Source organism: Falco cherrug, chromosome 4, assembly GCF_023634085.1.
Source record: "Falco cherrug isolate bFalChe1 chromosome 4, bFalChe1.pri, whole genome shotgun sequence".
In the NCBI taxonomy this organism is placed as follows: Eukaryota; Metazoa; Chordata; class Aves; order Falconiformes; family Falconidae; genus Falco; species Falco cherrug.
In genome coordinates this window covers 107,932,679-107,955,972 of record NC_073700.1, presented here as the reverse complement: position 1 = coordinate 107,955,972, position 23,294 = coordinate 107,932,679, and the positions used below count along the sequence as shown (strand labels likewise).

Here is a 23,294-nt window from a genome sequence, read left to right as displayed (position 1 = left end):
GAATCATTTAGGTTGGAAAAGACCTCTAAGATCATCGAGTCTGTTAACCCAGCACCACCAAGTCTACCACTAAACCATGTCCCTAAGTGCCAAACCTCATCTTTTAAATACCTCCACGGATGGTAACACAATTACTTCCCTGGGCAGCCTGTTCCAATGCTTGGTTAACACCTTAAGTGAAGAAAACTTTTCTAACACAACTAAATACTTCATTACAATTTTGATATCATGTAACCAAGTAATTTTCATGTGCATATAAATTGCATTATACAACCTGGATCCTGTTCATACTCGGTAAGAATAAGTGTATTATGAAAACCTTAAGCACTGACGATCCTGACTGATGAAATGAAATAATTAATTTTGCTAAACTTACTGTTAAAAAAGCCATTACCTATATTCTAGATTGAGTGGTGAACACTACAGGGAATCACTTCAAAGTTTGTATTGGGACATGACAAGTGAAAGTCAATGGATAGGAGACTTTACAGCCATGTAGGAACGCAACCATACGGAGTATAAATAATTACACAAGTTTCTTAAAAGTCTTTATGACAGTGCCTTACCTTGATTATAAAGTGAAATCTGGTCAAATTACTAATGTAAAAACTACTCATCTTTAAAGATGCTACACCTGGCAATTTACTTCCATATAATCACACCACAGTATACATTCCCTAGTGATCCACTTGAAACTTACTGTTTTATGTAGAACACTTGTGTAAAAATCCTTAAGACACTTATGCAGTAGAAATTTGAATAGGGGCTTAAACAGAATTTCTGTAAAGTTGCTTTATAACATCTACTGATACATTGACACACTTTTTATTAACTAACCTGAAGAAATTCCAGTATCATTACGACAGCAGCAGCAACTCAACACCTCTGAAAATCATTGTGGCTGGGGCACGAACAGAAGAAGCAATGGCCCATCATAACCACCAGTGGAGTGTATTAAATATCTTTATTTAATTAGTCAAAATAAATATTTGATAAGATATAGCTAACCGAAGGACCACAGCTTTTTGCTTTTTTTTTTTTTTAAGGACAGACATCAACTTAACATGAGTGCCACCTTCTGGTTTAGACATGAAAACAGTTTGGGTTGTGCATACTGCATCCAAAACTTCTAACAGAAAGGTGCAGTTTGGTTCCTTCCCCCCGCCCCCCCCCCCCCGTTTTTTTTTTTAAATAATTAGAATATTCATCTTTAACATTCACAGAACGTTGTAAGAACAAAAACAGTTAAACACAAGAGTTCTGTAATACTTGGTTATCTTTAGCGCCTGGAGCAAAGTAACTATATACATTCTGCACAAGTATTTTTCCTCAAATTTAACTTCACAGATGTCAAATCCTACTAAAACACATCAATTACCATAATTTAAAGTAAATATTTAAATGCAGTGGCTTGTACTACAAGTAGTTATCTTGGAATCAGTGTACTCTGGAATATATTCTTCCAACTTTTCCACCCTAAAAAATTCCTTTAAGTGAAATGTGTGCATCTCCTATCCAAGAAGTGACAGAACCTCGTAAAGGAAGACTGAGAAATTCAGCAAATGTACTACTACAAATGGCACAAAGAACTGCAGCTCATTTTATATTTGCTGCAACAGTCAAATCACCAAGTTGTTGAGAAAAGACAGGTAAATTACAATCCACTTCAAGTCCATTTGCACATTACCAACTTTGCATGGGTAAAAAAAATGTGGCTCCTTTTCTTTCATTTCACACAACACCCACAAAAGTATATCACTGCTATATCACACAGTCATTTTCTAACAGCTACCACAGCTGTTTCAAAGCAACTGCAATTTAAGGAAACAAATTTGCTCCAACTCAGGTGTTGCCTCCACTGCAGATATAAATACAACTGCATATTCTTTGTGCTTACAGTAGTAAAAACAATTTACCAACAGCGCCAATTCTGGGTCTCTTATTTTCCCCCACATTCAGTATGGGATGGAAGCACACAAGCCCACACCCTAGGTGATACTACACTGTGCCAAGACCACACTGTGTCAAAACTGTAATTCTGTACAGCATTACATACTATGGACTTCTAAATTTGGGTCTCCTAACACTTCAGCTCTCTATGCCATTTCACACTGGTATATGCCCACACAAAGCCTGCTTTTCTCCATTGGCTAAGAACCCACTCATAGATAAACGTTGTAATTTCACAACTCCGCACACTTCTGTATATTGACTTGCTGTCAATTAGGATCGTAATCCTCAAGTCTTCTGGAATACATATGGCAACTTACATATTTTTTTAAGTGTATAACTCTTTTGAACAAAACCCATTCGTGTGTTTTATGTCCTCTTATTCAAATCATGAAGGCAGCCAGTTATTGCACTTGTATCTCACAGCAGCGAGCACTTCCAGGAGGAGAAGGACCATATCTCTTTCCGCAGTTGCCATCCCCACACCTTCTTATTCTAAAGCAGCAACAGTTCATGATGTATTCATCAGCATTTAATCAATTCCTTGTTTGTCAAAGGTTCTGCAATGACTTCATCACGCATGAACTGCTCCTAAAGACAGCAAGTAGACTTTTAGTTGATTTTCATTATTTTCAGATCTCCTCGCCCTCAAAAACCATCAGATAACCATTTCGTTTCCTAGCCTGGGTATAACTGGTATGAATGTCTCCCAAAACACGAAAGCCAAACATGCTTACTAGGTAAGAAAAACTACTAGACTAGCTGACTGGGCTGCTAGAGTCACAGGTAGATCTTAATGTCACTGAGACTGTTCTGTCCATGTTCCACCCCACACTCACCCAAGCAGGCATGTTTTAAAGCCCAAACACGGCAGGAGAAGGAGACCAGAAAACCAAGAAATAAGGCAAACCAAAGAGCCACCAGCTCACACAACCCTGTCGCACGCTCAGCAGGGAGCTTTAAGAGCTGCCACCACACCTTCCCCTGGGGATGGCGAACCGAAGCCCGGCCAGGCCGCCCCGGCGCCGGGGAGGCAGGCCGTGGCCGTGCCCGACAGCCCTCCAGCCGCACCCACCTGGTCGTAAATGACGCGCAGGATCAGGGAGCAGCTGGGGCAGGTGGCCACATCCTCGCCGTTCTCCAAGTCCTCCTGCAAAAGCCCCGGGAAAGCAGTCACGGACCCGCCGCCCGCCTGGCCCACAGGCACCACGGCCGCCGCAGGCGGGACCGCGGCCTGACGCTGCCCCCCCCCCCCCCCCCATGGCTGCCCGGCCGCCTCTACCCGCGTGATGAGGAAGCGGTCCCCGCAGGGGCACGGGTAGCTGTAGGTCTCGGTCTCCTCGTCGTACTCGAAGTCCTCAATCTCCACCTCATCGTGGAAGACCGACATGGCGCCGCGGAGAGGCGGGGGGACGAGGCGGAAGGGACGGAGCGGCGCACGCGCCGCCTGACGGGGCGGGGGCGGGGCGAGAGCGGCTCCCGTCACGTGGTGCGGCGCCGGGTAGGGGGCGGCGGGGCCCGCTGGGGAGCGGGGTGGGGGGGAGGGGGCAGCCGGCGCCGGCGGACAGACCCCCTTCCTCCCCGCTGTGCCCGGCTGCGGGGCGCCCTCCGCGTCTCGGCCCTGCCGATGCGCCCGAGCTGAGCTCCCTGTGCGGCCCCGGGGGCTGCGGGGACAGGGCCGGGGGCTGCCGCCGCCCTGTCCCTCCCCTCCCGGGGGCCGTGGCGGGGGCGGCAGGGCCGGCGGCCACCCGGCTGCTTCACGCCGCCCCGTGCCCCGGGCGAGGGGACCGCGTGGTTCGGCGGGGGCTCCTGCGGCCGCCGCCTTGCGCGGAGCGGTGTGGTAGCGGCCTGCGTGCGTGCCCGCGGCGCTGCGGCCTGCTGGCGGCCGGCCTGCCGGCTCGCCCCTGCGGCCCGGCTCGCCCAGCGCAGCGCTCTGCCTTCAGGAACCGGTGTAGGGTTGAGGAGAAGGAGAGGTGCAGCCGTGGATCTGAAGCGATATTTAGCCCAGGGCCAGCGGGTCGCAGGGCGAGGAGGACGGATGAATTGCCTGACTTTAATTGTAAGCGAGGAGAGGAGGGAACCTTAGAGGAAAGTAGGGTTCGTTTCCGTGGAGCAAAGGAAGGGAGGATTTGGAGTGGCTGTTTCTGTAAGGGCTTCGGCAAGAAGATAATACCGAGTAAAGGGAGATTGCCCCCCGGGGGCTGAAGCGCTGCGCTTCTGGGCCGGGCAGGGCTTGCGGGAGCAGAGCAGGTTGCAGAGGTGAGATGGGGAACGGGGGAGAGGCCCTTCACCTTCTGTAAAGGCGTGAGTCAGGCTCGGGTATGGTGTACGGGAACCAGGACTTGGTAAAAGAATTCTTGGAATTTGTGAGTTGCAGAGTAAAAATTACAAGTGATTTTCATTGTGACTTTCATGATTGGAAAGCGCTTGATGATCGTGTAAATGGAACAAGTATCTTGAACCACTGTTCCAGAGTTATTTTTTATTTAGGGTAGAGTCTCGGTCTTAAAGTAGTCTGTGTCAGTGGGATCTTGCAAGTTTGACTTCAAAGTTGTAGCTGCTACAATAAAATAAGGCTGACCTTTACGTTGTTTTCAGTATGATGTATTGATGTTGAAGGTTGGTTTGGTTGTTTGATTGGGTTCTTTTACATTTCATGTGTAGAACTGAATATATTTGCCTCCTAAAGTGGTACCAGTGAAAATGAGAATGAGGCCGGCTTTAAGTGACTGTCAACCTTGGCAGCAGAATTAAACCCGCTGTGTAAAATACGCAATTGAGAATCCGCATTGGATTTTAAAGTTAGGCCACTTATTCTACCAGCAGATGTCGCTGTGTTTAGTAGCGATTGCAGAAGGGGTTTTGAAGGATGTGAGGCGATTTATAAAAAGCAATACCAAAAAAAAAAAAAAATTAAACCTTTCTTCTCGGTCCTTGGCCTCCGAAGCAAAGCATCGAGCTTTTTTATTTTCATGTTCTGATGATGTAACTGAAGTCACAGCTATTGGTATAAACGGCTTACGTAAGAATGTCCACTTTCAAACATTCTTCGTTTTTACTTTGATTTAGTTAGTGTGGTAGAGTGAAAAGCTTGAAAGCAGCTTTTCACACAACACCCACAAAAGTATATCGCTATTATATCACACAGTCATTTGGCAACAGCTACCACAGCTGTTTCAAAGCAACTGCAATTTAAGAAACAAATTTGCTCCAACTCAGGTGTTGCCTTGAATCAAAAAGGAAGAAGCCTAAAAAAAGATGTAGGTGGATATAACCAACATGTGCTATCTAAAAAACTCCAGATCATTAAATGATCTCATGAATTTAAGTCACTTGATGATTTTTGAGCATTCTGGGTTTGCAGACTGAACGTGCTGAGTTAATGTGACTTCTTCATTAGGTGTCTACTTTGTCTTGCTAAAATATTTTAAGATTGTTAATAGTTTTGTTGTCAATAGCTTCTACACTTTTGCATGTAGAAAGTGCTAAAGTATTTTGTTTAAATAGAGTACTCTATGTGCTGTGGCAAAAAGGAATTAAAGTAATTTTGCTCCCTGGTGGTAGAAGTGTTTTAAATAATTCCACTTTGAAAAGTTGCAAGCTGCTGTGGAATTAAATGCTAAAAAGCTATTAAAAATTATGGACAGTTAAAAGCTGCAGGAAGCATTTCTTATGCTTGAAAGTGGGCATTCTGAGTAGTTACAGTAAGTGTATTTATTCCATTTCTGAGCAGCCTGATTCCTGAAAGTTCTGCCTCCCATTTGTACAAGATTACAAACAGGACAAATTACTAACAGCCAATGCAGCTGTTGGTGAAAGCCTACAGAGTATAGGCCTGATTAGTTAAACAGGCTGGATCGTTGCCATTTCAAAGGATTCAAAATGAAAAACAAAAACATTTTGAAAATAAATTACATGCTTTAAAAGAATGTGGAAAAAGAGATTTAAGTGGAAGTGAAAAATTAAGAATGATTTAAAGAAGCAATGGACTGCATCATAGAAGCAATGTAATTTGATAGGTGGTGATAATACGACAGAATGTTGCTAATCCATTTTAGGAAAAACAAAGGCAGATTTACAAGCAATGTGAAGTATCAGCTCACTATGAACCTGTTCCTAGACTTCGTAAATAAAGGGTATTTCTGACTGACTTTGAACGCTGTAAATACCAGTTTATCTTTCTCTGTCATAGCTCCGTTTGAGTATGCAGTTTTAAAGCTTCACACCAGCTTACACTGTAGTGCATGTAAGGGTCTGCTGCTTGCTTAACTGTTTGGAGATGTAAGTATTGTGTAGGTTGTGTGGAAGGATGAAGGCTTGTCATGGCTTAACCCCAGATGGTAACCAAGTACCATGCAGCTGCTCGTTCACTCCTGCCCCTGCGCCGCCCAGTGGGATGGGGAGGAGAATCTAGGGGGGGCGGGGGGAAGTAAAACTTGAGGGCTGAGATAAGAGCAATTTAATAATTGAAATAATAATAATAATGAAAAGGAGAGGGAACGGGAGAGGAATAAAATCCAAAGGGAAGAGAAAAAACCCAAGCGATGCACAGTGCAGTTGCTCACCACCCACTGACGGATGCCCAGCCCGTCCCTGAGCAGCGACCAGCAGGCTGCAGCCAGCTCCCCCCAGTTTTTATACCCAGCGTGACGTTCCATGGCATGGAATCTCCCTTTGGCTAGTTGGGGTCAACTGTCCCGGCTGTGTCCCCTCCCAATTTCCCATGCCCCTCCAGTATTCTGGCTGGCAGGGCCTGAGAAACTGACAGGTCCTTGACTTAGTATAAACATTACTTAGTAACAACCGAAAACATCCCTGTTGATGATGAAAACATCAACACTGTTCTCACACCAGATCCAAAACGCAGCTCTGCACCAGCTACTGTGAAGAAAATTAGCTCTATCCCAGCTGAAACCAGGACAGGGATTTATGCTTGGAGCAGGACAGTTGCAAGCATTGGATTAAGCCAGTCCCAGGTGTAGGCCTTGGTATTTTTAAGTTCCTGAGGTTTCTGTTTTCTGTTCCTCAGTGCCCCTTAAGTGAAGCTTTACCATTCAGCATGTCAACCATCACCCTAATTCAGTATCATTCACAAGTTTGCTGGTGTTATGTTCTGCCTCATCATCCAAGTTATCAGTAAATTTATTGAAATCTGACAGCCCCGGTATCACCCCCAGGGCTCTTACTGTTACTAGGTGGCAACTGAAGCAGGTTGAAGCCATCAAGTCTTTAATTCTGTCTGCCCAGCCAGTTTTCAGCCAGTCCAACAGTTCTTTTGACGTCATCCCTGTAGCACACACAATGAACAGATGCCTTTTCAAGGTGGTTTATTGTAGCCAGCCGGTGTTCCTGGCTTGATTTATGTTATTTCTCTCAGTCACGGTCCTTTCTCTTCTGTGGTACGTTCACTTACCAGACAAACTGCACTTCTCAGATTTCCCACAGAAGCCTGGATATTTGTATCTTAATAATGCATATCAAAAACGACAGCACTGGAGGAAACCTGAGTGAGGATCCCGTGACGTTAGGTTATGTGTATGCTATGGGAGATGATGTCAAAGCCCACAGGACAGTCAAGGTGTATGGAGTCCACTGCTGGCCCCTTGGCTGCGTGACCAGGCATTTCATTACAGGAGGTGTTCAGATTTATCAAGCATAATTTGCCCTTGGTAAATCCGCGTTGAATCTCCTTGATTACTTTCTTAGCTTTCGTACAGCTAAGGGGACAAGCTCCGAGCGTTTTTGGTGGTGCTGACTGGACATGGGCACAGCTTCTTGCCTCTTTAAAAATGACCATGCATTAGCCTTTCTCCAGGCAGTTGGAGACTTTCTCTGATAACTGTTTTTCAAGCCTGTCAGCTGTGTTTCGTAGCAACCTTGAGTGTAACCCATCTGGCTGTGTGTATTTGAATACATCCCGCTTCTCTGAGTGGTTGCTGGCCTCACTCCTTATCCCTTTCCTTCCCAAACTGCTGGTACAAGGAGAGGTCTGGGTGCAGGCTTTGCTTGTGAAGATAGAGGCAAAAAAAGTGGTGAGTACTTCAGCCTTTTCCATATCGGCTGTGACAAGGTTGACTACTTCCCTATCAATTGGTGGATGCACGTTTTCACTTCTTTATGATACTTTTGTACTTGTAAAATTCCTTCTTCTTAGTCTGTACGTCTATTGCTAGTTTTAACTCCAGCTGAGGTTTGATCTTTCTGATTTAATGGAAATAAAGGGTGAAAACAAGCTATGTAAAACAGTGAGCATTTTATTTAACAAGTGTTTCTATGGATTTTTCAGGAGCTGGTGATTCTGAAGACGGCCCAGTCGTCATGGCTCATGCTACTATTTATGTAGGTTTTACTGTTCCTCAGTTACTGAGAGGAGCCAGCAGAATTTTTCTCACTCATTCTACATTGGTGGTGTTGAGGCACTGTGCTTTTTGTTACTGCACAGTGAACGGGTAGGTTATCCACATACAAAAGCTGCTTTTCTTTTCTTTTCTTTTCTTTTTTTTTTTTTGTTGTTGTTGTTAAAAGAGAATGTCATGGTAACGCTTGTCAAAATGAAGCTGACAGATTATTACAGACCTACAAATACTTATTTAACTCCCAATTATATATTTGTATTTAATTCTTATTTGGACTTACGTCATCTGTAGCCTGGATTACACTGGTAAATTGTTATGTTAATAGAAATTCATATCAGTAAGGGACAGTAGTGCAGCTGTCAAAATGACAATTATCTTTCTTTGCTTTTTGTTGCAGCACAATAAAATCAAAAAGGAAAATGGATCATCTAGAGAAGACAGCAAATAATTTTCGCCAGGAGGTTAGTGGTCTGTTCTTTAGGATGTAAGTGATTATTTTCTCTTTTGGTCTGAAGAAACTGGATAATTTTATTTGATTCTTAGGCTTCCTTTTGTCTTCTACTGGAGTCTATTGTACATCTTCTCAGTTTTCATATTTTATACTATTACAAGTGTATTTTGTAGTTAATGGGTGGAATATAATGAGTTATAAAAATTATCGGTGATGCGTGGTGTTGTTTATGTTGGACAACAAATTTAATAGAATTCTGGTCAAGTATGGATTATGATAAGTAACGAAAGCATGCGGATACCCATCATCTGTCTTCTCAGGCTTCTCAGATTTTCACGGATTTCTGGTTCAAATTTTCAATTAAAAAAATGTGGAAAATGGCCTTTTATAACATAAGAAGTAAGATTAGAAGTGTAGACACTTTGAAGGGAGACATGATGGCTGTAAAAAGTATCTTAGTTGCATCTGGTTTAATTCACAAGTATGAGAAATATAGAGCGTGGTTCTCCACCAAAATCCAGAAATGCTTATTCTGAAACTCAGCTTTGTGCAGTAAGCATTCTTCCTTATAAAGTTCAGAGGTGAACGTACTCTTGTATTTCATATAGGTATTTCCTTTCTGTAATGAGCTAAAGTAGATGTTTTGAAATTTTTAAATACAGGGAGACTATGATTTCAATTTTCAAATTCTCAGAAACTGAAGTTTAACTAGTGAAAACAGTTCTGCATTTTTCATAGACTTTTCCAAAATAGGGCACTTTTTTGACTGAAAAATCCCATCTTTAATTCCCAGGAGCTGGGAAACGGTGCCCAATTTTTCTCTATTGTTTAATTAGCTTCCTTCATGACAGGCCAGCCTCGCGCATGTGTCACACGGCAGGACAAACTGTTCTCAAGCCCATGACACGTTAATCTGCGTATGTGTACTTAATTAAGTCCTCCTCTGCTAGGTTTTTCCCTAACTGTAGTTGACGTAGTTAGTTGACATAGTAGGTAGGTAGGACAAATGCAGCCTGGTTCAGCCTGTTGCCGGAGCTGTCGGGGTGTGAGCCAGCTTTGGGAACCACGAGCCTCGGGGCTCTGCTCCAGCTACTCACAGCTGATGTCAGCTCCTGCTTGGGTCCGGATGGCACCTGCTCGTGGGCATCCAGCTGCTCAGGTGGATCCAGTTTGTGCTAAATTAACTCAGTACACGGAGGAAAGGCGTGTAGGGACAGGCACAGATACACATTCTTGTTTGCTGCTGACATGGAAAAAATTACTGCACTTTTGAGTTTTGCAACCTTTTTTTTTTATTTATTTTGGATATTTTTGTTTCCTTGGCTTGCTTGCTTTTTCTGCTCAACTGGGTAGCTGGAAAATACCTGGAGAATGGATCCTTACAAGGTGTTGGAAGCTCTGATATGGTGCAGGGAACTGTGTAAGGCCTGAGGAAGAGAAGGAAGCTGTATGGGATAGGTGAAAGAGCACGGCTCGGTTCTTGCTACTGCAAATTCTCTGCATATCAGAGGATTATGCTGTTTCTTTTTTTAATGCTTGATTTATTCTTTGTTGCTTGATTTCCGACCACTTTAAAATCAGTTTATTTTAAATCCTCTGCTTGGTTTTAAATTCCATATAATCAGCAGTTGGCTTCCCTCAGTCTGTTTTGCCTTATTTGGCCACTTCGCTCTTGTAGAAAGATGAAAGAATCGTAGATCTGTGTTGCATTAGTGTGTATGCTACACAATGTCGCCTGTTGAGGGGTGGTAATGTGAAAGACCAGGGTAATAAAACATGCCCAACACTTTCCTGAAGTACAGCAGCAGAGTCTGGAGTCCTGTGTTCTCATCCCTCTTGCTGCAGCCTTGCTCAGGGCCAGTTGGATACTCTCGTGATGGCCCAAAACACTGGTTGTATGTCTTTGGTCACCCTGACTCAAATTTAACTTTTGTAATAACTTTATACTGATTAAGAATTACATTTCCAGTGCTCTGTCAGATCTATCAGCCAAAGAACAAATTAGGGACTGTACTGAAGAGTAAAGAAGGGAGTGAAGAAGATCCAAACTTAATGTCAGTTTCCTGCACTTAAGGTTTCTCCATCAGAACAACGGATCATGTATCTGACGTTTCTCTTGTTAACTTAGATTGCATTCCACATTTAATACTGTCTGCTCAAGCGGAAAAGAAATGTATGCTACTTTTTATTTTAAGTTGGCAAATTTCCTGCTGTTTAATGGGACAGTGGACGTGTTCAGATGTTGCTTTATGAATAAATTAATTTCCTGCCATGTGTTTTAAATTAAAGCATAGTTGCTTAAAGTTTGGGGGTTTTTTTTTAATCTGTTTGATCTTACACAAATGAGAAATGGTAGAGTTGTGGTGCTATTATTAGTATTTCCTAGTGTGGTAAATGACATCAGCTTTTTTTAACAGAATACAGTCTGTATATTGCCCTGTGTAGAAAATATTTAGGACATTACTTTCTTTGTAGAGGAAAAAGGTTAATAATTATAACTCAAAAATACCTGAAGAGGAAGGGCAGGGGAGGGGAGGGTATGAAAATCCATGTTGTACTATTGATGGGCATCGAAGACTTTTAAGTGGGGTATTCCTGCCCAGTGGTCCTGTTGCAAAATCTGCTTTTCATTTAGGAAAGCTTTTTTTTTTTTAAAAAAAAAAAAAAAAAAAAAGCCAACAAAACCAAACTCTTTAAAAGTGGTATCAACTAGGGATTTTGCATCCTCTCCCATCTGCTCGCCAAACAAAACCTCTTCTGTTAACTAGCAATGAATGCTTGTGTTGCAGTTTTGCCATGTTCATAGATCACCTCAAATTGGTACGTGTGTAAACGCAGTAACACAAGGCTTGTTGGCTTTCTTTCATTATTACATTATGCATTAATCCATAATCTTTCAGTAATGCATTGAATTATTTAAATTAAACTAGATACAGATCCAGAATTCTCCCTAGAACTTCAGTAGCAGCTGATGTTTCACACATTTCCTTTGTCAGTCTTTATATTGGAGATCTTTTTACTCTGTTGCTGTAAGATACAGGAGTGTTTGCCTTGTATAGATATTAAAAGAATCTGAAAAGTGGTAACTAGCAATTGCTTCTCATTATGTTCTCTTCAACTGAAATAAAATAAATTTGTACATAATCTTAGAATAACCCTGACAAAAGTGACAAGACATGTCAGGCTGTACCTAGAAAACCATTTCTCTATTTGGTGACCATGTGAGTCCATTTTTGTTTCTCTACCCCAGTGAAAAAATACTAGTGCTTTAGCTAATGAAATGCCACAGATAATACACAAAGTGGTGGGTATCTCATATGTGGATTCTGGAAAAATTTCGCTGCAAACAGTAACACAATGGCTTATTTTCCTTTTGTTAGGTAATTTCACAAGCAAAAGTGTGTGAAATCACCAATGAATCAGAGACAGTCAAAAGACTTCGTTTGGCTATTGCAAATAAAGATTTTACTTTCAAAGCAGGACAGTGGTAAGATCTTCTGATATTTGAGGGGAGCATTACTAACAGAAGTCCACTATAACAATATGTTGAAAGGCCTCTGATACTTGAACCTTTGCAAAAATCATTAATTTATATAATACAGTGTTTTATTATTGATTTCTCTGTTTAATACCTGATATGTGGCATAATTTTAAAGTAGCCATTATTAAATATGCTAATATTAATTTTAAAAGGGAAAAAAATTGATATTCCTTAACTGTTCAGTTTGAATGTTTTGGTATTTTCCTCTAGTTCACGTTTATTACATTTTTTCTTCGAGTACTTTGAAGTACTCCGCACTTTATTCTGCAAGCTGTCTTTACTGTCTGTCTTTACTAGTTATTTTTACAGCCAAGCTGAGACTGCTGATTTGCAAGTTACTTAGTTTTATAATTAAATCAGAATTGCCTGTTAACTTTTATTTCTTCCCCTAGAAGTTTCCACTCTGAAAATTAAGCCTCTTAGGTCAGATTAATATATAAATACAGATAGACAAACTTGAGAATAAAAAAACTTGAATTATTAAGCCTTTGAAATAATTAGCTGTTTGTTTAAGCAACCTTACAGCTTTTTTTCCCAGGGAAGCAGTGGATTTTCATGTTTGTCTTCCTTCCTTGTTAAAAATATGCCTACTCAATCACTTTTTTTCTCTTAGAAATTAATTTAAAACTATAAGTAGTTTTGGCATTGGACATTTAAATTTTCTTAAACTTTTTCTTGGCTTAGGCCATCTGAAAGTGGTTTTGCTGGAATCAAAGTATAGCTGCTAGGGTATTAACAGCATATGTTACTCATGTAGTGTTAATATGCTGGCTTTTAAATTTAGAACCAGAACACAAGATGTTGATTGCAATAATTTGTTTGTGGAGTAATTTGCTGCAGTTTTTGCACATGTGCAGTGACTCATATGAAATTCTTGCTTGCCAGTACTTGGAAAGTGCGTTTACTCTCCAAAAATGTTTTAGAAATTATAATGCTGAAAACTGAAAGCTTTAATTATAATTACTCTTTTTGATGTTCTTCTTCCTTGAAAGTATTCTAATGCTATCGTAAGGTATACAACAACTTTTCTATACTTGTAGCTGTAAATTGTGGTTGCATGTTTTGATGAGCAGTACAAAACACCAGGCCACCATTTCCTGAGCAGAAAAGGCTAACTTGTTACAGTTCGCCATGGTAAGATGTTACAGCCAAAGATTGTCACTAAAATGTATATATTTTTTGAAAGTGTTCTAATTACCAAGTTTTTCAGAAGCAGAAGTGATTTTGTTTTGCAAGCATACTAACACATACTGGTCTTTATCTGACTTCAAGTAATGCTGAAAAGACTTGTTGCTGTTACCCATTTTGATTTACTAAAATGTGCATTAAGGTATATACGTGTTATAAATACTTGGAAGAAGTAGCTTTATGGTTTTAATACATGCTATAAATACTTTGAAGAAGTGGCTTTATGGTTTTAATGTTTCTGATCTCTTCCTCCAGCATTTCTTAAAAGATTTGGCTTAGGTAGCCTTTAAAAGGTGTGAAATGAAAAAACACCGTAAGATCTCTGGTTTACCTCTTTTTGCGCCTCTCCTTGTGGGTTTATGTAGTTGCGTGGTTTTTTCTTTTTTTTCCATACAACTACTCTTTCTGCTTGAGCCGTCACAGATAGCATTTCTTCAGGAGTCCTCTTATCCTTCCTACACACAACTGAGACAAGCCATCAGAAATACAAGCTATTCCACTGTAATACAGTATAGTATGCCCTGAAATTGCTCATAATTATGCAATTGGGAAAGAAATACTAATATAGAAAGAAATTTATGCCTACGTTAGTACTTTAGAATGGCAAAACCTACATTTGACTTGGGTTTTACAGGATCCTTTGGTTTTGTATGGATGTTTCCCCACCAGGCACCAATAATGTTTCCCTTACACATCAAGTAGAACATTTTGACTTGATCGTAAATTGTTACTTTACAGCATAAATGTAATGTTTTTTCTTTTCGTTGATGTAAGTAGTAAGGTGATTTTCCACCAGAGGGTGGTAAAGAGCTTTAGTAGCATCTTGAGGTGTTCTTTGAGACAATAAATGCTGAAATAGGAGAGATGTCCTTTCTAATATCTTAGATCCTTACAGCCAGGACAGCTGCGTCCCATGGTCGGTGGAACCTTTCATGTGCAGTCGGATACCTTTATACACCATCTCGTTTATTAGCATAAAGTTAAATTATCGCTGTAGTATTGTATATATCACGCTTCGTGCATTCTTTGAGAGAAAGCCAGGCTATTTCTCTTTGAAGGGTGAAGCTTTGTGGGGAGGAAACAGGCAAGATCTTTTCTTTAAAAAGTAGTGACCTATTCAAAGTGCTCCTCTTCTCCCTCGAGAATTTGTGATCTTGGTGAAGAATACAGCCATGCTGTTCAAATACTAGTGCAGTGGAAGCCAGTGTGTATTTCTTGTTGCATTCCCATGTAACTAATACTGAGCCAGCCTGACTCAGGCTCGAATTGAAAAATGCTTCTCTAGTACTTGGCATTGCTGACCAGTATGGTTCTTTCCCAACTGGAGCAGCACAGTTAGTTTTAAAACATTAGTTTTCTTTTGAAATACAGAGATTTTGTAATGTGCCGTAGAAAATTAAGTATTTAAAGATCTGTGCAACACAGAGGGGTGTAAATGTTAGGTCCTAAACCAACTTTTAACCTTTTCTGATACTGTTTGGAATATCAAAGCCTTACTTTTCTGAAAATGAATTACAGCTCAGATGTAGGAATGGCGTGCCTTCCATGCTCTCTGATTGCTGGTGTTGCAAAAGCTTAGCCATATGTTACCTTCTAATCTGTGGAAACCCACGTGTGGTTTTTAGCTTAAAACCAAACTTGCAGTAATTTATTCCAGTTCAGTTCCCTATCGAGTAGAAAGCGGGATCTGCCACCGGACGGCACTGCAGCCCAGTCGGTAAAGCAGTTCTGCTGCTGGGAACTCATTTTCCATATGAGACATTTTTTACAAACCGTGGTTTTATTTCAGATATTTCATCTTCCCATGAAAAGAAAGTGTGTAATCTAAAGTAATTTCCCTAAATTAGTTTCCCAATCTTCTTACGTTTGAAAATTGAAGAGCCCATCAAAGGGACCAAAGAGAGTGGGATTTAAGCCGCTCTATCAGTCCGTATTGTGGTTTTGTTTTAATACTTAAAGAATTTATTCGAACATTTAGAATTCTAGTCTGTTGTAAGATGTGGCATCTAATGCTAACAGCAGAACAGTTTAAAAACCTGCTATTTTAACAAAGGTGATGACATGTTTCTGGATGAAAATAATTCTAAGGAAATGGCAGTAGTCAAGATTAAATCCTTTTTTGGAAGTTATGTTATGGAAATGAAGATGTCTTTGTAAAGGAAGGATAATTGAAACAAAGGCAGCCATTTTGTTTTGGTTATTGTTTTCCATGTTTGGAGTTGTTGGCTTTTTTAAAAAAAGTTTTGTTGCTGGTCTATTTTTAGGGTTGATTTCTTTATTCCTGGAGTATCAGTAGTTGGGGGATTCTCTATATGTTCAAGCCCTGGCCTGTTGAATCGAGAAGGAGTGTTAGAGCTGGCAGTAAAGCACACTGTTCATCCTCCTGCTGACTGGATTCACACTAAGGTAAATGAGATTAACTGTGAGGTTTGGCTTTTTTCTCCCCCCCTCCCCCGCCTTTTTGGGGGGTTGGAGGGGGTGGTGTGTGATTGCAAATCACTTTTTGCTGTCGACTGCAAAATTCCTGTTGACTTGTGCAACCATTTTTAATACAACATACATTCTAAAACCTTTTGTTCGGTAAGAGACTGAAACGAGGTGTATGTGTGGTAATATGGTAGTTGTCATCTTTTGACTCCAGTTGTGCTTGGTGGACTTACAGTGCTGTTCTAGTGCGTGTAAGGGTTCACGCTCTTTTGGAATTAATGAACTGGAAAATGTTGAAAATCCGTTGTTCTAACCTGTGTCCCTGAGAACAGGCTGTATCACACATTACAAAGTTACATCTGATAATTTGTCATCATTCCTGGGCATTTCTACAAATATAAACTGGGAGTCATTGTCAGATAAATATAAATTATTGGGGGAGGGGGGCAAAGGGAGATACTTAGATCAGTTTTTCTGAAATGATAAAACAAATACATCAGAATTCTTATAGTATTCTTTTAAATATGCAATATTTTTGTAATATTGACATAACCCAAGGCCTGATTTCTGCTATATTCAAAGTAAAGTCTGACACTTTGGCCTCTTGCAGTGTTTTGTTCGTCTGTTTACCCCATTTAGTTGTAGTCAGAAGAGTCCTATTTCTGCTGCCGATCATATTTCACAGATGATCTGCCCTATCAACTTTTGTTCTTTTCACAGCCCCTTGTGATCTATCCTGTTTACTGTTCTCTGCCTGACATTTGTACTTCTTAAATATGGCTGCAAAGTTAAAATTGACAGATTCTTCTAGATTTATAAATAGTGCCGATTTGTTTGGTGGCCAACAGAGTTACAGTAAAGATTGATGCAAGCTTCCTAGAATTCAGAATATGCAGAGTGGTGCTAATCTAGTTGTTAGCATGTGACCATCCACAGTATTTTAATTGGTGTCATATCAAGTTATCTCCACTAGAACATAAACAAAATAATTCTTTGAGATGTTGTGTAGAACTTTTAGTGCACGTGCCAGCAGACCCCATAATGCCTAAGATGGTTGTCTGGTTTTTGGTGTTGCTCTTCAGAGAGAATATGAAGGCCTTACTTCATAATTCCCAGTCTCTGGACACTCTTTTAGGATTTTTGATGTCGTAAGTTTGCTGTTGCTGAGTTTTCTTGTTGAATTTATAGGAAAAGCTTTAGTTAGTGGGTAAGCTAGGTCAAACCTGATACTGTGGAGAAACCTCCAGGGTATATATGGACTCTTCTAGCTAAACAAAAGTGTGTGCTTTTCCTTAGGAAAGAAGAAGAAAAAAATCGACCTAGAATTTGAGAAGGTTGCATATGTGGTGAAAAATCTGTGGTACTTACTTGTTTAGAAGTTATTTCTAAAGCAAGTTGGTATCTCAGGATAAAAGATGTTATGGGAACAGTTTGTACTCATTTACTCACTGTATTTGGGATTTTTCAAGGTACTTATTTTTTAATATTGCTGTATTATAAAATCCTAAAGCTTTATAGCTTTAGGACAACACAGCCTTTTCTTTAGAAAAATGTCTATGTATTTTATTGATTGCTTCACTTCTCTGCCTAAGCTGTTTCAGTGCTGTACTTACAAACTAGGCTAAAGGACAACACTTTCTCACTGTGTTACTCCAGAGTGGTGGTGTTTATTCTTGAGTATTAATTTACTGTTATCATTGTCATGGCTAAAGCACTGAAATATGTGAGAGACTGCTGATTAAGAGAGATTCTTCCTGTGTCCTGTGTCCAGTCTTGATGAGTTAGAGCTGATTAAGGAGGCAAATTAGACAATAATGAGGTTGTTTCTCCCTAAAAACACTTATTTCCACAAAGGGTACCATATTCTGTATCGTCCTTCTGCCACAAGAATCTGGAACACTTCTGGATTTGTGCATCTCTAAAACAGAGTAAAACATGGTAGGAAAGCCTGGCAGTGTATACTGAAAAGGGAGAGAGAAATTATTTTCACCTGAGTGCTGGTTTTCTTACACTATAATTGAGAGGGAATACTTCATGCAGTAATGAAGAAAGGCAAGAAATGTCGGGGGTTGTTAATGGTTAATGCTCACTACTTCAGGAACCTCTCTGTTCTGTGCAGTACCTGCATCCAAGGGTCTCCTCCTTCATCCTGGTGGAATTGTTACGTGTTTAGATCTTTGCTGACAACACAGTTGTCGTTAATGGAAATCCTTTTGGTTTAGTTACTGTTTCCTGATATCAAAAGTTTTTTTGGAGGGAGTGTTTTTATTCTGTGAGTGAGTGACTGCTAATTTATCAGCAGTTCCTGTAGCTTTGCTTTTTTTCTTTCCTCCTGTCCCACCTTCATTAGTTTCCCTATTCTTTTTATTTTTTAAACACTATATATGGCCTGAAATGAGTTCTGTGTTTCGCTCCGATTTGTTGTTACCTTGCAGTGATGTGGGAGAACTCACCTGACTTCTCTGTACTGCAGTTTCGCCCCTCATACTGGGATGCAGTGCTGGTTTACCACGATGATACTGACCCAAATGTTTTATTTTTGGTTTAGCTTTAGTGTTCCATGCATCAAAAAAACATGCTTTGGCAAATTTCCCTAAGAGATAATTTATGTTCAAGTGGAGAGGAGGAGAGGAGGTTTCCCCCTAATTTTTCTTATTCTGCAGCTGGAAATGCAGAAGTGGTTCTGCAGGAAATATTTTTGTGGATACTTGCTTCACTTCTGGGTGTGTTTTATTTTTTAGGAGTGGGGACGGAAAAAAACCTTTTGCATCTGTGCAACTCATTCTGACTTCCTTCTGTGACCTCATAGCAAGGCCTTTTTTGACGGGAGCCTGGGTTTGAGTAAAAGTGTGATCTCACATGTTAACCTCGGGTTTTCACAACCACATACTGCTCTGGCATGAATCATTCGTCTTTCAACTCTTATGGGGGTGGGAAGGGGGAGTCACCATCCTGCCTTATCAGAAGACTGAAACTTTTGAAAGTAGAACTAGATTCCTAGAGACACTGGAACTGATTGCTTCAGTTAGCTGGAAACTCTTTATTTTAAGGTATTTCAGTTTTGCCTCACTGGTCAATAAAAATAAAAAAAATCACAGCCCAGCGAGTCCTGTGACTGTGGTGCAAGAACAGTAATATTTCAACTTCTGCTTTTAGTTTTGAAATTAAATATCTTCTTTTCCATCCTAGTGTACTGTTGACTCAGAAGTGGCCCTTCGAGTGGGAGGTGATTTCTTCTTTGATCCTCAGCCTGGTGACTCCCCTGTAAAACTAGTGCTGATAGCAGGAGGTGTTGGAATTAACCCATTGTTTTCTATACTGCTACATATAGCAGATCTTCATGGATACCAAGAGGGTAAAGGAAATGGATACAAAATGGGAACAGTGAAGCTGTACTACAGTGCAAAAACTACAAGTGACCTTTTATTTAAGGTAAAAAAAAGTGGTTTTTTTTTAAATAGATCTCAGATACTTAGCTGTTAGTGTGTGTATCATTCTGTTGCCAAATTCCAGAGAGGCCCTCTGCGTAACACACTGTACAGAGACAAAAGTCATTTTCTGCCTCGAATCCTGTGTTTTCTGCCTCAAATCCTGTGTGTGTTTTGTTAGTTACTTGTGCCAGTGTACAAATTAAGGCTTGCATTGGACATAGCTTGACCCATGGACTTAACTGCTAAGTCAATTAGGCCTAAATTTTACTACAGCCCTACATTTTACTGTAATTTCACGAGAGCATCATAATATACTAAAGCTTATCTATACTGTAAGATAGATGTGTATACACACACTAATGGTATGCATAATGCTATATGCTGTAATACTGAAACCACATAGTCTCAGTATAGATTGTATTGAATTTAAAGACCGGCAAGAGCAATTACGACCAAAGGAAATGCTTTCTAAAATAATAGCTGAGCTTTATTGATAATGCAGTAGTTACTATTGGATACTAGTGTATGACTGAAGGATTTATAACCCTTTGTAAAATTGCTTGTGTAGTAAGTACTTCGTCAACATTTACTTAGCAGTTAAAGTTCAGTTGTCACACTCAGCCATTAAGGCTCACTGATAACATTTTTGGGTCAAATCAGCACAGCTTCTATGAAGAGGCAGCTGATTTAGGTTTCTTTGCAGTATTGAAAGCTTTTGGTTGTAAGATAAAGGTGAAAATCTATCATGATTCCGGAAATTGTGTATAGGTTCCATCACTAGTTTTTCTTCTGTACTTCTACCATGTTTCTAGATGTGAAGATGTTTGCTTTCTTTGAAAAGTCATTTGTTTGTGGCTAGAAGCAGAATAACAAACTGGAACCTAGCTGCTCTTCCATTTGGCCAACGACTCATCACCCAGTCTGTTCACAATGTTTTTCAGCACAGGAGCTAGGCATCTCCCGAGTTCCATCTCAGCAGTGTTACGACAGCAGTGCTTTTGCACTTGAGCTTCTGGGAGAGAAGAGAACACAATGATATGTTGCAGTGCTTAAAAAACATCCTTCTGTTCATTCTTCACGTGTCCCTCAAATCTAGAACATATATATGAAAATTCTTTACTTCTGCGCAGAGGACTGAGGAAGCAGGATTACTAGTCCTAATGCTCATGTGATATACATCTGTACAAATCTCTGTGAGGAACCGCTAGGTTGGCACTCATGGTTTGGAGGACCTGTTCCCTATAGAAGCACCTGTGTGTAGGCTGACAAGGACAAAGGGCAACGCTCAAGTAATTGGTTTAATACTGGCCTTTGATGTGCTCTCCTTTCACAGGCTGATGCGCTGCTTTCGAGAACCTCATTGTTTACAATGGTAGAAGCATACGGTGTTAGAAATACAAGACAGCATACTAACTTTGCTGCTTCAAGATGCCATCTAGCTGTGGGTTTTCTTGATTTCACGAGGACTGAATGTGACCCTTCTTTCCCTACCGTGGCTGGGACACTGAGGGATAGGTCTTCTCCCTTAGGTCTATATTGCTCAGCTGTCGTCTTTGTGCACTGACTCACTAGGCTGTGAGGAGCCTGCTGAGCTGTTGAAATTCTCCTTCATTTCAGTTAAAGGGAGCGTTTCAGTTAAAGTATCCTCTTGCCTTAGGATACTAGAAAATACTACTTTGGCGGTTGATCTCACATGTATTTGCCACTTTCTGTCCATGTCACCGCATTACAGAGTGATGGCTTACCACCAGGTGTTGCGGATGACTGCCCGATTATTTAAGTTCTACCTTGGGCGTGCTTTCTGGCTTGGTGCTAGGATTTCAACTTGGCAGGACATAATCTGTTTCCAAAATGCTATCAAATTGTATGTGGTTCCATATGAAGGGGACAGAAGTTTAGAGTCGCATCCAGGGCAGTGAAAGCAGGAGAGTGTTAGAGGTGGTAGTGGAGTGGCGTACAGCAGCGTTGGTCTGTGCTGCTCCTCATTCCGCGTCTCTTCAGGGAGCCAGAAACAGGTTTGTCTATAAAGTAGAATGTCTGGGGTTTTTTGTTAAGCAACCCATGGCAGACAGTTCAGTGTAATAACTAGTTAGCAAGCAAACACATTGAAAAAAATGAGCTAATTTACCTAATGACAGAGTAGAAAGTATCTTTATTTCAGAATATTTTAAGAAAGAATTCCAGTGTCTATTCCAGCAGTGAAAATCCCAAATAGCGCAGAATCTAGACAATAACTAAATCTTAGTTTCAGAACTAACTGCAGCATCTGACTGACAGGTTTGGGGTTTTTTATTGTGATTTGAACTGAAGCCGCTGCGTTTTTGGTGGTAACTATCACAGTTGTGACTTAGGGAACTGAAAATTACAGTTTCTACTCTGGTAAAAATAGCATTTACCATTACCACTGTAGTTGATTTTACTTGGAGAACACGAGAGAGTAAAGGATCGGTCTGGTAATCTTACCAGATAAAGCAGACGAGACTCGAGAAGTTCCTAACAAATGGTGAATACATACTGCAGGGGGTTTTTAAATGGAAAACCCATATGGAACTGGAAGGAGGAAATGGTAAGAATCTATACGGGGAAGAAATCGGGAAAGAACGTAACTGGTTCTTAGGTCCAAATCTTACAAATTGCAACCTACTGCAAAAAAGGAGAAAAGTCCTAAGACCGTAGTTGGTAGTATATTCACATTCCAGGTGTGGAACTTCCGTGTGCAGGTCAGCTCTGTGAAATCAAACCCATCAAGTTCTCAGCTCTGAAATGCAAGAGTCTTGGTACTCAGTAACAATCACCGGTGTTCTGGGACTGTGTGCATACATCTGCTTTGATTTAATGGCCTGTGGTATAAGCAAGTGTGTTTAACATTACAGAAAAATATTCTTGGTTTGATGAATGCATTTCCTGGGAAGATCACATGTCGTTTCCACGTTACCCAACAGAGTTCACAGATCTGTAAAGAACTTCAGCCACATGTTACAGGTAAATATAATGGCAGTATACAGAGATTATATCTAAAGTCTAAGTTTGATTACATCCTCATATAATTTAGTATTTTTTCCACTTAAAGATTCAAAATGAGTTAAGAGTTAAACCTAAGTAATTTCACTCTACATCTTATGTTTTGGAGAAGAAAATTCCCTTTGCAGTTTTTGTTTTCATTTCTCTGTCAGTTCTAAACTTTATACTGGTATTTCCCACTGCAAACTTTATCCCAGAAACTATTAAGCAAAGTTACCTCACTTAAGGTGGGATTGGTGAAGGATAAGCTGTTTGTTCATTTCTGTTGAATTTGTGTTAAGAGATACTTACCTATTTATTTATCATCTGCATGTGGGATTTTTGGTTTTATGTAAGCCATGTTCCTCTTCCCAGGCATTCCAGCTGGAAGTACTAATCTAAATCCCCAGAAGAACTAATGGTTTTGGAAACCTCAAATCTTGCTATTTATTATCCTTAAACAGGCCTGGCATTTTTAAGAAATCAGTGCTTGAAATAGCTCTAACCAGTCGTTCTTTTTGAAATTATATCATTATTAATATTTGCTCTCATTTCTTGCTTTTTTCTTTGTCAGAGGGAAGAATATCTGAAAAGGATCTGGAAAAGCATGTGTCTAAAGATACTTTATGGTACATTTGCGGTCCACCTCCAATGATAGAATCTATATCCAAACTACTGTCTAACATTGGCGTTCCTAGAAACTGTGTTTTCTTTGAGAAGTGGTGGTAGTAACACCTGCTGAACAGAAAGTATATATTTTTTTAGTGTATTTTGAGAAGCTGAAAAGTACAGAAATGGACTATGAATTATTTGCCAGATGCCGCTTCATACAGAGAAGGCATCCTCAGTCATGATGGTGTTCCTTTAATTTAACTGTAATACACCTGTAATACAGTGCTGCTGCTTTTGGGGGAAGAAAAAGTGATTTTATATTAAAGGCATTAACTGTT

At 40.3% G+C, this 23,294-nt stretch overlaps 2 protein-coding genes and 1 long non-coding RNA gene across 10 annotated transcripts in view; 1 reads left to right on the top strand and 2 right to left on the bottom strand.

Annotated features, from left to right (window-relative positions):
* DPH3 (diphthamide biosynthesis 3) overlaps nt 1-3,409 on the bottom strand; it is a 19,722-nt gene extending 16,313 nt beyond the window's left edge. The window contains exons 1-3 of one of the 2 annotated variants that reach the window (XM_055708747.1): nt 3,233-3,400; nt 3,026-3,100; nt 946-2,541 (exon numbers count right to left, since the gene is read on the bottom strand). In XM_055708747.1, coding sequence (XP_055564722.1) covers nt 2,476-2,541; nt 3,026-3,100; nt 3,233-3,340 — 249 coding nt within the window. In that variant the 5' untranslated portion in view covers nt 3,341-3,400 and the 3' untranslated portion in view covers nt 946-2,475. Of the gene's footprint in view, nt 1-945; nt 2,542-3,025; nt 3,101-3,232 lie in introns of those variants that run through there. The other variant, XM_055708746.1, reaches the window with a different exon arrangement.
* Nucleotides 3,398-23,294, top strand: OXNAD1 (oxidoreductase NAD binding domain containing 1). 7 transcript variants are annotated; one of them, XM_055708745.1, is made up of 10 exons: nt 3,501-6,231; nt 7,933-7,982; nt 8,237-8,399; nt 8,704-8,767; nt 12,138-12,244; nt 15,751-15,892; nt 19,103-19,139; nt 19,248-19,345; nt 22,218-22,326; nt 22,919-23,294. In XM_055708745.1, coding segments are annotated over exons 1-10 (927 nt in total). In that variant the 5' UTR covers nt 3,501-6,229; the 3' UTR covers nt 23,074-23,294. The 7 variants fall into 7 exon arrangements, with proteins under 7 accessions (XP_055564716.1, XP_055564720.1, XP_055564719.1 ...); XM_055708744.1 differs by having other exon boundaries at nt 3,502-6,231; nt 19,245-19,345; XM_055708741.1 differs by lacking the exons at nt 3,501-6,231; nt 7,933-7,982 and adding an exon at nt 3,398-3,451 and having other exon boundaries at nt 19,103-19,345.
* On the bottom strand, nt 19,807-21,283 carry LOC129735947 (uncharacterized). Its single transcript, XR_008731979.1, has 2 exons — nt 21,090-21,283; nt 19,807-20,356 (listed from the first exon to the last, which is right to left on the bottom strand). It is a non-coding gene; the product is annotated as an uncharacterized LOC129735947 (long non-coding RNA).